The following is a 15,838-nucleotide window of genomic DNA, read 5'->3' on the forward strand; positions in this document are numbered from 1 at the left end:
GGGGCGATACTACGTTGAAGGGGGCGACGATTCGTTAGAGGTTGAGAAACACTGTTCTATTGTATAAATTTTGTAATTACAAGCAGAAAATCAAAATACTTTTTAATGAAGACCTACTCGAAATGGTCTGTATCTTCCATAACATACACGCTGATTATTGACTAAATTTTACTTTATCGTATTTAATACATACCAATTGACTGAGTGCATAAATTATAAAATAAATGCACAATTTTTATAATTAAAATTAGATTAATCACAATTAATTAACATTTCGCACGAACATAATTATGGAACATTTTTCATATATTTTGAATATATATCATAATTTAAAAATACGCAAATTTTAGATTAGAATTTCACGAAATTTTGTCAGTGAACTCCATCGGAATGCGAGGATGAATCATTTGAGTGGAGATATTTATCACTTACTTTTCAGAACGAGTAACATAAAGCAGAAAATACGATAACAGGCTTGTCGAATACTAAGGCATTTATCTACTGAAGAGCAACGGATAAAATCCCACTCAAATATCATCTTTGCATTCCGAAACAATTCATTAACAACGGTTTCGGGAAATTCTAACTATAAAGTAAAATTACACCAATTTTTGCTTTATTCGACCACGAAACCGCCGACATTCCTTATTACTTTTGAACGAACTCGGCTCTAAACGATCCACGCAACGGTTATCGAGGATCTGCCGACGTGGCTCCGCAATAGGGAATATCGGCGATTACGTGCGCCGAAAAAGAAGAAATTGGTGTTATTATACTTTATAATTCAATTACATTTCATAATTAAAATAATTCGTAAACACCGAGTGAGCGGTCGAAAACAGAACCGCACTCGTCTAAACGCCCCGTGCCACATCCGAGAGGTGGGGCGAGGCGTTTAGGCCATTCTGTGTAGCCGAGCGTTGCTGGTTCTTAGAGTTAACTAACTCTTCGTGTTATAGGTACTTAGCACTCTCGTGAATTTGTTTTCATTTGATCACTCTGTATACCAGCAAAGTGGAATAAAATTATAAATGTTTCGCACACTTAAATCTTGTAAAGTTGAGAATTAATGGCGTAACCTGTGCCAGGGTTTGCAAAATAAGGCAAATTTCTTTATACACTTTGTAAAGATTTATAAAGGAATTTCTTATTTTCCAAACGTCATTCGTACAATTTTTAGTTTTGTTTCTCTGAATCTGTACTTGATAAAAATGAATTTTGGGATTTGTCATTATCAAATACAGATTCGGAATTCAAAATAACATATATAATTTTTTTTTAACTATTCTAAACTTAAATGACTTTCTAATAAAATTATTGCCAAATTTTAAAAGAATTTAACTCATTTTCAACAGGTAACGAGTCATAATAAGCTATCATTCAAAGATAAACTACCAGAACATAAGCTTGACTCACTAATTATAAAGTTCTATACCCATATTAAAACGGCATAAATTGTCTTTTAAATAATTAATTTTCTTTTAACTGTTTTGTGAACTTCTCAACTGTTTCTCTCCAGTGGGAATGTCTCCTTCATTCTCTCGCATTCGGTGTTAGTTCTTCAAATAACTGCAACGTACTAAAGTCGGGACCTATTTAAAATAGAATATAATTAATTCCCTTTAATATAAAAATAAACTATATATTATTTTATAAATATAACATCTGCACGTTGGTAAAATAGGATTAGTATAGGAATTAATTAAATTCTGCTAATGAAATGTAACTCACTCTCAAATTCCGCAAAGATGTTTACTTCATTTTTCCCTGACTGATTTTCCGGTCTCTGTATTAAGAAATAAACAATGAAATACGCTGCGACAAACTCAAAATTTATGGTAAAATTTAAATATTACCACTTACATTATCAGAGATGATGCCATTTTCATAAAATAAACCAATATTGCCTGGATTATTCTCAGAAAGAAGAGGATCGTGCAATAATATATTATCATCTGTCAAGAGATCCGTCCGAAGATTATCTAAATCTTGCTCGCTTCCCGAACTCGTATCTGTTGAAAAATTCAACTGCTCTTCAATAAACTGCATTAAATCTAAATACATTTCCGACTCTGAAGGCAGAGGAGATAAGCCATATTGCGTGTCGTTTGACGCTGGCGAATTCAACAAATCTTCATTTTCGGACAGCACAGAAGAGCATTCTGAACTACTACCCGAATGGTCTGACCATTCATTTAGCTCATGAAATAAACTTCTTTCGTCTAGTTCGGGAAGTTGCTCGTATTCTTCCGTCGAAACGATTGATATTTCTTCTCCAGTCTGCAAGGAACTTTGTTGGTTTACACTTCTCTGCAGTTCTGCCAGTTCTTCCGTTTCAGTCACTAAAGTAAATAAATAATAATACGTAAACATTTGATCGTAATACATAAAATCAATTATAAAATTTTAAAAGTTAAACGTAAGAAATGATCTTGGACAAAATATCATCGATAAGTCTGATTTATTTGGAGATACCTGGACGATCCGCCGAAGGCAGATTCCTCCCGGGAGGACTTTTATGGGAAACTGTCTCCTAATTATTATAAATACGAAAATACTCAGAAAACTCCGCGTAGTCGGACCGTCGGACGGGCGCAAACCCGCGACCAACTACCAAGTGTTGGGTGGTTTTATCCACTGGGTCGGTGGTGGTCGTGTCATCCATACATTCAAGAAGTTCCTTTCAGTAAACTCTATTATATCGGCCTAAGCGTGGTCAGGTTTTACGAGATGGTAACGCAACCGGACTCTCTACATAAACTGCCCCTATTTAGATGTTAATTGTAATTTATATTATTATTTATTTTAAGTATTAACGTCAGTAATAATAATTATTTAATGTTTAATTTTAGATTAATATTATTATTTTATAATTCAATACGTCCGTCGCGGGTTGCAACGGACGTATTAAATACGACCATCCGGCCGACGATCTTACCCGCGGCTTATTTTAGGGGTGGACCTTATATTACGAGAATCCCGAAAAATCGTGCTAGGGTTGAGTTCATAGATTAATTAATCGTACGGTAACACTCGTCCTATCGTTTCTAATCTAATTGTTATTCGACACTTTCAAAAAGCCCAAACGAAGAAATGCAATGGCATGAAAAGAAGACGTGACCGTGACACGATAACCAGCGCAGTTTTTGTTTTTATAAAATTACGGCCGAAACTATTCTTTTGCAGACATAAAATGATGTTAATAAACAGCCGATGAACAACTTACTTTCGTAATTTATCAGTTGATAAAGTCTATACTTCTTTTTCAACGGAGAGGGGATCTGTTTCACTTTTTCTTTTAATCTGTTCAACGCATTAATGAATCTTCCTCTGGAATTTGTATAGAAATTTCTCTCCGTTTTATCTTCCCGTTTGTTTAGTCTATCCCATTCCTGCAATTAAAGAAAAATGCATAAATATAATCCTTTTAAAATCGATGAATAAATATTCCTCTTTCTGGAAATTATAACCGAATGTCTTACGCGGCTCGCACTATCCATTTGAAGCGGAGGAATAGCCGAGCCTCTTCTATGAGGCTTATAGAATTGCGTTGTTCTCAAAATCAGTTCGATCGATTTTGATCGAACGTTGCCATTTTCCATTAATTACGACGAGAAATCCAAAAATGTACCGAGAGTCGACTTAAATGTAAAAAATAGGGATTGGTGGGTTTTCGAAAGACACGGGAGTTAAATTGACAATGTCCTTGCTTTCTGATGCCACTGAGCGAGCCTAATGGAATTTGGGCCTAGGGATCGGAATTAAACATAGTATCGCGTGCGCCTAAACGAAGGTAGGCGCAAAAAACGTCCAAAACACGAGAAGGAAACAATTAACGAGGATTACTTTGTTCTTCCGCGCTCAACGAGTGCGGGGATAGCTTCTTTCTTTCCGGCTTCACCTCAATTCTATCGCCACGTCCTAGTTGTTACGATTAATCATATATTAATTTAACCAGGTCCAAAGTAACGAATTTCATTTTGTAGAGGGTGGCTGGTACGTCAAATCTTTGTGTTTTAAACATTTTTATACTGTACTAATTATCATTATTCCTAAAATTACGTAGCTTAAATAAATAACCTTTATATCCTCGTTATATGTTTTGTTTTCGATTTTTATCAGTTTCCATGACATTTCTGTTTTTTCGTACGATTGTCAACAAAGTGGGCGACGTCGCGTGTCTTTTGTAAGTACGGTTTATGCATATTATTGATGCGTGTATACTAAATTACTCAGTTATGTATCGCGCGACCTTAAGAGTTCCTTCCGATTAAAAACGTTTCCCCTCCTCTACACTGTATAAAAAAATAATGGCAAGACCTACAATATTCGCTACATCCAATCCGCTGCAATAATCGATAAAACGTTTGTTTACGACTTTCGTAGAAGTTTCGGCACGGCTTTTTTTTCTTAGTGCAGGTTATTGAAATCTTCTTTAAAATTGTGTGACAATTATTCGGACCGAAATAAAATGTGTCATTGAAATTTACACCTCTGCTCCCACAGTTTCGTCCTTAAGGGGTCAAATTGATACATCTCTTAGAAGAGAAGTCGACACCGTCACACGTTGGCCACGTTGATAAAATACGCCGAGGAAGTAAATCTGTTGTGCCATCTACCGTTATAAAGTCGCATACTTTAAAAGCGAAATAATTACCAGGTATTACTGTAAATTACACGTGCGAGAATACGGGCGAAGGGAATGAGCCCTTTTTGTCTTTGGGATGGTTTTTTTTCTAGTGGCGAAAGGGTTGGGAAAGTCGACGGGTGTCCGTGTTTTGGAGTGACGGGAGACAAGTTTTTAACAGACAATAAGACTTTATTATATAACTAAACCTAAGATTAGATGCGGTTTAAATGAGGTTACATATACACTCCTACGGACTGGATTGACAAAAGTTTCTAATCAGCCGGTACACTGACCTAATGACCTTGCTCCGTCGCTACTTCCGCTCAGAGTTTACAATAATCTATAGATAACTCAATATTCGTTGGTCAAATTATTCGATAGATGACGTTCGTTCCATGGGGGAGAGAAGAATTCGAAGAGGACTGGCGATTGTATGGCGGGTCTTCTTATAGTTGACTCGCACGGGACAGTCCGTTGGCGGAGGTCCGCCGAACTTGGCACCTAGTCGTCGATTACTCCGGGCACTAATTAATCTATTCGTCTTCCTTCGAACTTCGTACGGGACGACCTTCCGGAACTTCGGTGTCTTCACCTTTTACGCTCGATGCTTGGGAAAATGATCGCGCGATCGACTATTGACAGGTCGAAGGTTCATTCCCAGGTGCGGGCATAGGTTTCTTCCGATGACGTTTAATAGCAGCAGTCCCTCTTTCACAATAATGTTTTCCTTTTGCCACCTTGTTGTCAAAATTCCTCTCCGTTTGTTTAGAGAGAACGTCATCCGATCCCTTCTATAGCGATGTTGCTTTTCCTAACAATCGCGTTAAGAAATTAAATTACATAGTCGTAATTTTGCGCGAAATTCGCTCATTCCTACGCTCGGGCCCGTTGATAGGCCCGCGGGCTCACACACGTATGTATAAGTCCATATGAAAACATATAAATAACCAAAAAACGTGCAGTATTTTATAGAAACTTATCATGGCTTTTAGCGCTGGATCGAATGTCCAATTGGGTGCCAAAAGCGCACGAGATGGATATATCGCTTTTCATTTCTACACTGTTTAGTTGCGCGGAAACGGATAAACAACGGTTAAATAACCCGTTAGTTTTAAAGTAAACACCAGAAACACTTACCACAAACACCCGACAGTCTTCCTCCGACCATTCGCCGCTACGTTTATGACAGACGGAAACTTTAAATATTCTGTTTTTTTCGTCGTCCCACTTGAGAAGTTTCCCAAATCTTCCACTTTGTAGCGACGGTATAATAAAATCTTCTATTAGATACACCATCTCCTACCAATGCATTAAATTTCTGTTACACATCTCCGGGTAAAAAAATTAATTATTTTCGAAGAAATGAGCAAAAACTTACGTTTTTCTTCGCTTAAATCGAGCAAAATCGCCTCCGAATAGCGTTATAAATGCCGTTACAAACACGGGGCCGACGACGGTTCTACTTTTTATACCTCTACCGGGAAAATCCCGTCGCGCTTGCGTATAGACGTCTTCCTCTCTGTGACATCATAATATATCGTCCCGCGCTTGCGCTTCGATGGTATTTTTAATCCGGGGAGTCCCCCGATAGAAATGTTAGAAAGCGTATATATTTTTTTAAAGAAAATAAACCGATATTAAACGTTTAACAATGCACCTTCCCTATTAAATGCGTATAAATTATTGTGGAAATTATGTGTTTATTGTTTGTTTTAATATAGTAATTTATTACGGTCTAATTAATTCTTAAGTATATAGAAGCTTACGCGGTGTTTTATGTGATTACTAACGAGTATCCTATAATTAGTGTTGTTTAACGCGGGTCGCGATGCCGAGTTAAACGCTTTGCTATAGACATAATAGGCAAAAGGCTGTTACAAAATCAATGGGCGAAGGTAAACGCTTTGTTAATGGGTTAATGGGTGCGTTGCCTAGTAAGATGGCTTTAATACGCGTGGACGGAGGTGTCGTTTCCACTATGGAAGGTATGGAAGACTCCATACCTCACATTTTTGCAGGTATGGAATTTTATAGCTCAGAATATTGAAAAAATTATTTATAATTTAATGCGAGGCACTCGCTCTCTGTATGAAAACAAATTGTTTCTTGGATTGTGGGCGTCGGGGGTCGTCAAAATTTTGATTTCGCGAGTTTAGAGTAGGGTCCTGCCACCGAGTGTGTTTTGTCGGACACACCTCCGATTTAGACAAAAAACAAATAGTTAAGGCGCGAGGGTAAGAGTCACTCCGAAGTCCAGGAATGAGCCTCTCGGGAGGATGAATGCGAAGTCAAATACAAATGAAAAAGAAGTTGATTATTAAAAAAAACAACGTTGATTTAGGAAATTGGCCTATCCCTATCTATAAAACGGGGGATATCTGAACTGCGCCACTCACAACATACCAGGAAAAGAGTTGTCTTCTCCCCTTTCTTTTCGTCTCGTTCCTTTCTTTGGTCCTTCTCTAGGTCGATTGTCCCTTTTCTGGTCAATCTCCTGTCCAGCCAGTCCAGTCAGTCTCAATTCTCTCTCACTATTCCAATATTCTTTTTCACCTTCTCAATTCAGTCTCACTCCTTCAAATCTTTCTCACTCTCTCATTCTATCTTTTTCTGCGTTAATTTCTGTGTTTTTTTGTTTTTGACCAATCATGCTTTAGTTCCGGAGGAAGGTGAGGTAATTTGTAAAATGCACGATTAATCATCTATTGGTTCTCCTCCTCTCTTGTCAATGAAGAATGATGCGTGTCCGTGTGACACGGACCGCGTACCATCGGTCGTGTAACATCGTCGAAAAAGGGGGAAACGACGAACCTAAAGGCCCGATTAATTAAATAATACATTATTAGAAAAAGAATTAAAATAGGATTACGTCGGTGTTTTACTTAGCGTACGTATTAAAACATCTTCGGTCTGCCGTAGGAATACGTATAAAAAGTATTGTACTTTTACAGATCGTCGAATAAACGTGTGAAGATCATTTGGCAGGCAAAATGAGTTTTTCTAATTATTTTTTTAAATTTTAACTATGAAAGTAATCGTAAGAAAGAGGCGTTAGCGGGGTGTTTTTAATCGTACCCATCACTAATTACGCCAGGCCTGGCAATAAGAGTAGCGGGATGATGAGGGAGGGGCTCTGTAAATTCGGGACTAGACTCGCCGGACATTCTTTATTTTAGCATTTATTGAAACGAGAAAGGGCGCAGTTTGTCTTTCGTATTCACTTTTCGGGTCTGCGCTTTATAGTGGCTACGGTAAATTTTCGCACGAGCCTATCCTTATTTATAAATCCATATCCTCACCCTGCCGATCCTATTGTAGATGGTCGAACCTACGATGGGCGCGAGGAAATATATATACAGTATATATCTTCATTACTTTCCGAGATCACAAATTTCCTATGTGTTAGATAATGTATTTATTATATTAGAAAGCATAGAAATGTATTATATTATATTAAACAATTTATGAAATAAGTTAGTGTAATACGTGAGCGAAGGCTGTACTATACAGTATATTTTTTATACGGAATAAAACACGAGTTACACGAAACAATAGAAATTTATTACACCCGTTAAAAATAAAAGCGTGAGAAAAAAGAAAAAATCATTTACTTTACTGGACATTTACCCCCGTTCTGGAAAGTCTGACATAATATAATACGAATTAAATTTTTTACTGTATAAAACCTTTATCCGATTATAGACGTTTATTAATTCCTAGAAAATATTGCAACAGATCACATAATAATAGTTTTATCGACGCTTATCAACCGAGCCCTTTGTTACCTATTGATAACGGACAAACTACATCTTTGATACTTATCACACTAAAAGCTTCTACATACGTAGTACAGGAGAACCTCGCGTAACGAGGAAAACAAATTGTAAAAATTTGACTCGTTTAACGAGCGATATTTCGCGTAACGAGTAACGAGGAGCGGGCAAATCCCGTATTGTGCTCCATCGGTCCGTGTTTCGCCAGTATCTTAGTGTCGCTGGTGATCACACATTTTTCCAAACTTGTGGTGGAGGATGTATGGTAGGTTTGTTTAATAATGTGTATCAATCAGGAATGATTCCTTTAGACTGGCGGATATGTAAGATTATTCCTATATTTAAAAAAGGACGTAGAGATTTACCCGATAATTATAGAGCAATTTCGTTACTACCGTCAAAAGCCTTTTGACTGCCGCTCTCCAACAATGCATTTGCACCATAAACCGAAATCAAAGGGTACCGAAAGCACTTAAGCACAGGCGTGCGATAAATCATTAATAGTATACATCAATATCGGAATAATTTGGTGGGTATTGATCTTTTGGGAACGGATGTGAAAATCTCGACATATGCAGATGATTTGGTGGTTATAGCAAATTCGCCTATAGGTCTACACAGAACGATTGACCTTTTAAGATACACACTACGGGAGCTAAAACTTTCTGTTAACATTGACAAATCTAAAATACGTCGACTCCCCTATAACACTGTTGATTATTCCGTTTTATATGAATTTCATGTTGTACACATGAAATTCATATAAAACGGAATAATCAACAGTGTTATGGGGGGGTCGACTGTAATGGTATTTCGAAATGGAGGAAAACATTCTAATAACGAGAATTGGTTTTTAGAAAATCGCAAAATAGAAGTAGTTGACGAGTATAAGTATCTGGGTGTAGTTTTCCAGTCTAATGGGCGTTTTTTAAAACATTTAAAGTATATTGACAGTAAAGCGACTTTCGGAATTAATAGGATTATTAAGGCTTGTGTATCTGGTAGATCGGTACGTTGGAAAGATAAATTAAAATTATTTGAGTCATTTATTCAACCAGTAGTGTTATATGGATCCGAAATTTGGGGCTTTGATTGGAGAGATAGAGATGATAATTTTATTAAGCGTTTATACTCTCTAAAGAGATTGATTCCATCGTATATTATATATTTTCAAAGAGTCCCCCTTTATTTTAATATAATAAAAAATAATTTAAGATGGTTACGTAAACAGTCTGTTAGTAAACTTACAGAGTCAGCTAAATTATTTTTAATTTCTCAAAGAGTAGCGTGGGGAGATCGAATTGTGTCTTTGTTGCACAAGTCCGGCTATCGAGATGATGTTGTTGCAGGACTGTAATAACCATTGTATTTATAGTTTTGTATTTATACCATTGTATTTGTATGGTACAATGGTAAAATACCATTGTATTTATAGTTTTGTAACTAAGTTAAATGGAAGATTATTTATTTGTTAAGATTAAGAGACTTTTTTTTCCAGATGCTTACCACCAGGAGGTGTAAATCTACTATTTAAGTGGACGACGTACTTGTTAGTGTGAGATCTGAAATGCCCCCGGGTCTAAAATAGTAATTTTATTAATAATGTTAATATTTTGTTATAAAATATTCTTTCGTTTGGGTGAGAAAAATAACGTTTTAGAGTGGGAGAAATAGATAACAGATGCTACTTCCTTCTAGGGAAGTTAGAACATCCTCTGTTTTTCCATTATCTGCTAGAAATCTCGCTTCAATGGGAAATGTTTACCCCTCACATATTCCCCTTTCCGTCCGTTCCCACGGAAGGATCTTTGTATGATGATTGGTCGCCGATCGTCAGATATAGAGGAAATTTATCAGAATTCGAGGAGTTCATCGACAGACCTGGAAGAGTCTGGACTCCACACAAATTGCTCCTGAGGACCAACGCCCTTAGACGAGTCACATAGAATAATTCCAGAGTCTGCACTTAGAAGTTATACTTTAATTTGTGCACATATCGATCTCCCATGGAATGAAGTTTGAGAACCAAGTGCCTTTGCCAACCGATGAAGAAGACAAAAGACAACTGAACCAGGTTGTATGTTTACTAACGATTTTGTGAGCTCTCTCGATCGCGTACCGGTTAAATATAAGTCCATATATCTCTCGACTTATAGGTTGTAATTTGTAGTCATTGTCTCTTACTACCATATATTTGTACTATTGTTATTGGTTTATGTTTAATTAAATTTATTCTTGTTTATTTTATAAAGAAATGTCTCTCATTCAACCCTTGAATCAGATCTATAAAATAACCACACGCGTGTTTGTCCGCGGATCGATTAATTGACAAACTGGTGTCTGGAACCTGACAATTTGGATAGAGACTTCATAGTCTTTAATCCTACCGCCTTCCTATGAAAGTTTTAAGATCAGATCCAGTCACCTGAAACTTTAGAGACAGATTTCGGATAATCTGGGCCGAATAAGTGGTACGAACAATCCTAGCGGATTAGTATCCCCGGCTACTCTCACATTAGTGTTGATAGTCGGCGCTTTTGGGCGTATTATATATATGTTTCGGAAATAATTAACTGAATGACACTAACGTGAAAGCGACTCCCATTCGCCAGTGTTACCGATGTACAATGATTGGGGTCGTTTAGTCCATTTTTATATAAATTTTGATGATCGGTCAATCATAAGGACTTGTTGGATCAGGTGTTTACCACATGTGAACACCTAACGACCGGGTTTCAATCTGGAACCCATAAAGTGACATTTACGTGTGAGTGCGACATTCGGGGTTGTCTTTTTGTTCGGGTCAGCCAGATGAGTAGGACGCAGTGCTGTGCGATGTCTATAATTTTAACATCGATGTTTGCCTAAGCATCGATGCTAAATTTCGATGTCGGATTTCACATCGATGTTTGATCGATGCCCATTGGAACATCGATGTTCAATCAAGATAAACTCAAACAATTTAAAAAAAAAACCAGGTTTGTTCAAACAGAAGTTCCTGACGCATGCGCAATGTTATTATAGAATGCGCAATGTTATTTTACAACGTGCATGCCGGTTCTAAATCAGTTACAGTTAGGGACTAGGGACTTGCGTAGGAGTAACGTAAGTAACCTAAATTAAGAAAGAACAGGTACAGATAACTTAGCTCTGTTTGATACGTGTACGATCGTACATGCAAAAAAAGTCGACAGGGGTTTTTTTTACTATTTCCGCTTTGTAGGCACTAAGAGGGCCTTTTATAGCAGGCTCATTATGGGTTCGGCCAGGCCCACAATGGGGCGACCGGGTGGTGAGGGACGGGGCCCGACATATCCGAACGGACCACCCCCGAAAAATTCCTGGGGATTCCTTGACCCGTCCGGATTCGATCCCGGGTCCCCCAGAGCGGTAGGCTGCCACCTTGACCGTTGGCCATCGGGCCTCAAAGTCGACGGGTTGCGCGCCACAAGTCGGCGTAAACAGACTAACATGGCAGAGTTGCGGATGAGTTTCAATGAGTGTGAGTTCATTCACTGTTAAAATAGCGTAAATTTGTAAACATATTTGCGAGAACTTTGTTTTATTGCAATTTTACAATTTCTACGAAATTCCCGAACTGTCCGGTGAAAACCGAACAGGTGGTAACACTAGGAACAAAGAATGAACTGCATGCATCGATGAATCGAAATTCACATATTGCTAACATCGATTCAGAATCGATGTTTGAAAAACATCGGAAGGTCGATGCATCGACGAACAAAAACATCGATGCATCGCACAGCACTAGTAGGACGTGACCGGTGTTCAGTCCGACCGTGATAACCGTTTCTTTGCTACATAAAAATACGACGTTCTACTACTAGAGTGCATTCTCCCTTAAGAACTTAACAGTGGCTAAGAACCCAACAGGACTCCTCTCAATTTAAGGTATTCTGATAGTAAAATTGTGGAACCTTTTAATTTTATGAAAGGAAGAAATCGATCGCTAAAGAATTTCTAGACGATCCGGACGTATATTTAAAAGTCGAATGTCGTATCCTAAATTGTGGGTTCATGTAAACTCGATTCCGAATCCAATATCATAAGAGGTTTCTTCGCCATAAGAGAAAGCGAAGACATATACGAGGCTGTCACGACATTCACTACAAAGTCCCGACACGTGATTGCTAGGTTAACCCCGTGACAACAAATCCCTCCAAGGAGTTGAGAGGACAATTCTTTACCTTAATGATGATTAATGAGGAAGGGGAGTTTGTATATTTTCTCCTCAATATTGCGTGCAAGATGATGCGGGAATCCAATTTCCCGAAGGAAACCGACGACTGGCAATTGTTCTTCCCTTGTTTTCTCCGATACGGCCGTAATTATTATATGTATTTCACTATTATGTATTTAACATAGGAAAGTTTCGAGGTGATCTACTCCAGATACGTCGAGCTCCATTCTCGACACCAACATGTTCTGTTGTAGACCTAGTCGAACCCATTATGGGCAAGGTAAAAACACAAAAAGGGTGAAAAATAAAAAACAATCGGTTAAAAATCGTACGATAAACGAGCAAAAAATGAACCAATCTTAATCGCTCTACTTTGTAATTATAACACACCCGTCAATTAAGATTAAATCGGTAACGAGTCGCCATCGTATAAAAAATACACTAGAGAAAAATAAGCTTGATTCTTTTGTTACTGATTTCAGTTCATTCTATTTTCCAGGTTTGTTTACAGTTTAAAACTTGAGTTACTCGATGTAGTCAATATTCAATTTTCAAGAACTACAACATTTTTCATTTATAGCAGATATTATCGATGAAATCCTAATTATTGTACGGCCGACACTTTATTCTTCTTTCTTTCTTCATCCTCGCCTTTTCCCGTGTTTATATGGGGTTCCTTCTCTAATACGTTTCTTCCATTTCTTCTTATCAAGGGCTTCTTCTCTCTTAAGTCCGGTTCGAGTCTTCTTCACCTTCTCTTTCCAACGCATCTTTGGTCTTTCTCTTTTCCTTTTATAACCAGTTTTCCGATCTTCTGTCCAGCATAATCGTCGCTTCTTCGCTCTACGTGGCTAAACCACCTCGACCTCTGGCTGAGTTTCCAGACGAGGTTCGAACTCGAGTAAACCGTGAAATTCTTGCGCGACACAAGATGTAAACAACGAGACTCGGGACGGTTCGAGTATGTGTCAAACTATCTGTCAAGGTCTTAGCGGAAGACAAACTCTGACACGAGCTGACATCGACTCGCGAGTCTATAAAATGTTGGTCGAGATAACCTTTTCGAACAAAAAAAGAGAGAATTTTTTATAGATGAAAAATGAAAATGATCGTTAAATTCTTGGACGTCAAAAAAATGGTAAACAACGGATTGAGTTATGAGTGCGGGAGTTATTGTTTTATAAACGGTCATCGAGCAGAGTCGACAAAGAGGTATCGGATGGACGCCTCGAATCGGACCTTTCCCGCCACCCGAAAAGGTTTCGTCTCGCACCTGGAGACAAAGGAGAGACCAATCGGGAAGCGAGGAATGGGACGAGGGACCAATCCGAAATGCGTATAGTGGGGAAAAACTATAAAAATCGTAACTTCGAGGTCGAAGGGGAGTCTCCTCTGGATTAAGCCTACAGTTGTGCTTTGGCTATTGTGTTGCGCTACCGCCAATCACCTAGGACGCCGCAGCTTAACACCGAACATCTGCCTCGTCCAGCGATCTTTCTCGTCCGCCCGGGCTACGACCGATCACCCGAACTCTCACTGTTTCGTAGGATCACCGAGATTTTGGAATTGTCCAATATCGATGTAAGCGTGAATTCGAACAAATAAACGGGTTTTCCATACGCGGTTTTCCTTAGGCTCATTCTGACGCGGGATAAACTGTACTCCCCTTAAAGTCGGCAACCTTACAATAGTACAGTAAAACCCATTAAGAAGATATTAGAATGTGTATGGGGACACGATTTAGTTCAACCACTTTGACTTAAATAACTAACTCCTGTGTTAAACGATCTGACTCTGATTCTCACCACTCTGACCACAGAATTATTAGGCTTCAAACAGGGTGAACAAAATCGTGCCACACACACAAAGTCTAACATCCACACGTATAGAAAATAAACCTGGAATATTTTGCATATCTCGAAATTTCGAGATGTCTTGAGTCCAAAAATGTAAAAGTTTGGGAGGGATCATTTTTTGACCCAGCGCTACACTTTTCTTCTGTTATATAGCCTATAACAGCCGAAAAGTAAAAATTATCGAATACATATTTATATAGTACTTAGAGAAGTCTTTTAACTTTGGAATAAAATGTTTGTATGGTGTATCTTTATTAAAACTCTATTTATTGTATCTTTTATTCTGAGATCACGTGATGACGTCAGAATTTCCGGGTCTCTTTCGGCAACAAGTCTGCCCCTGGCCGGAGTCGGAGTCGGTAGATTTTTACGCGACTACACAGCCCTGCGCATAACACACCGCTCAGTTTCCTCCAGTTCGTCTATCCACATTGAATTCTATGCTGCATCTCCGAGTTCAATCCTCCTCCCATCTCGACAAATGTCCCGAGATATTTAAAACTCAGAACAAAAGGGAACGCACATTTTTGTTTTCAATATTACACTCCTCTTTACCATTCGGAGTCATATAAGCTGTTTTAGTTCTGCTAGTCTTCGTGCCCCTTTCTTCCAAAACTTTCCTCCAATCTTCCAGTTTCTTCTCAGCCTTGGTTTGGGAAAGTTCGCACGACACAATATCGTCCGCCAACGGCGTACTCCACGGAGCCTCACACTTCACCTCGCACATCAACACGTCTATTATCGGGTCAAACAAATAAGGGTTAAGGGCCGATTCCCGATGTAAACCAACATTAACGAAGAACCCTTCTGTAGTGCCCACATTGCTCCCTCGTACATTTTCTTGACGAGCCTAACATATTTCTCCGGAACACTCTTTTCCCTCAAATATCTCCATATCTCTTGCCTCGGTACCCTATCATACGCTTTTTCTAGATCTATGAACACCGTGTGTGTATGCCAGAGTTTCTTTATAAGGTATCAATTCCCTCCTTATCCAAACCTCTCCAAGCCTCAACCGGAATCTGGTCAGTGCCTACTGCTTTCCCCATCTTCATTTTCCTAAGCATACTTTCCATTTCTTCTCTTTCTGGACTAAACTTTCCTCGCGGGGAATCGGATCGGATGTCGCCTGTAAAGTCAACAATCAGGTGGGAAAGTTGACACAGTTGCGAACGAAGGCAGTCCTTTACGCAACGACTCTGCAAAGAATGAAAGTCATCTAAACAACGGACGATCGAGTGACTCATTTCTCACGACAATCGTATAAAAGAGACAGCCACCGGAAGCTCGGGGCGATCGAAAAAGGAAGTTGTTTCGGTTGTCGTGTCCATTTTGGTGTCCCGGTACCGCGAAGACAACGGTAGAAGACATCTAGGACTTT

General features: G+C 38.6%; 1 protein-coding gene across 1 annotated transcript; it reads right to left on the reverse strand.

Moving 5' to 3' along the window:
- LOC111616118 lies at positions 1-6,276 on the reverse strand. Its single transcript, XM_023357548.1, has 6 exons — positions 6,009-6,276; positions 5,768-5,929; positions 3,227-3,392; positions 1,864-2,342; positions 1,732-1,786; positions 1-1,592 (listed from the first exon to the last, which is right to left on the reverse strand). Exons 2-6 carry the CDS (start codon positions 5,924-5,926, stop codon positions 1,534-1,536), a joined length of 918 nt encoding a protein of 305 aa, XP_023213316.1. The 5' UTR covers positions 5,927-5,929; positions 6,009-6,276; the 3' UTR covers positions 1-1,533.
- Positions 6,277-15,838: the final 9,562 nt, after the last annotated feature.

This window comes from Centruroides sculpturatus, unplaced genomic scaffold (genome assembly GCF_000671375.1).
Source record: "Centruroides sculpturatus isolate CEXI.00-Female unplaced genomic scaffold, Cexi_2.0 scaffold55, whole genome shotgun sequence".
In the NCBI taxonomy this organism is placed as follows: Eukaryota; Metazoa; Arthropoda; class Arachnida; order Scorpiones; family Buthidae; genus Centruroides; species Centruroides sculpturatus.

Excerpts from the sequence above, each read along its gene's own strand:
- LOC111616118 (XM_023357548.1), bottom strand. The coding sequence starts at position 5,926 with ATGGTGTATCTAATAGAAGATTTTATTATACCGTCGCTACAAAGTGGA. Across the intron at positions 3,393-5,767 it reads AAGACTGTCGGGTGTTTGTG|GAATGGGATAGACTAAACAA; the intron begins GTAAGTGTTTCT and ends CTTTAATTGCAG. Across the intron at positions 1,787-1,863 it reads ATGGCATCATCTCTGATAAT|AGACCGGAAAATCAGTCAGG; the intron begins GTAAGTGGTAAT and ends TTCTTAATACAG.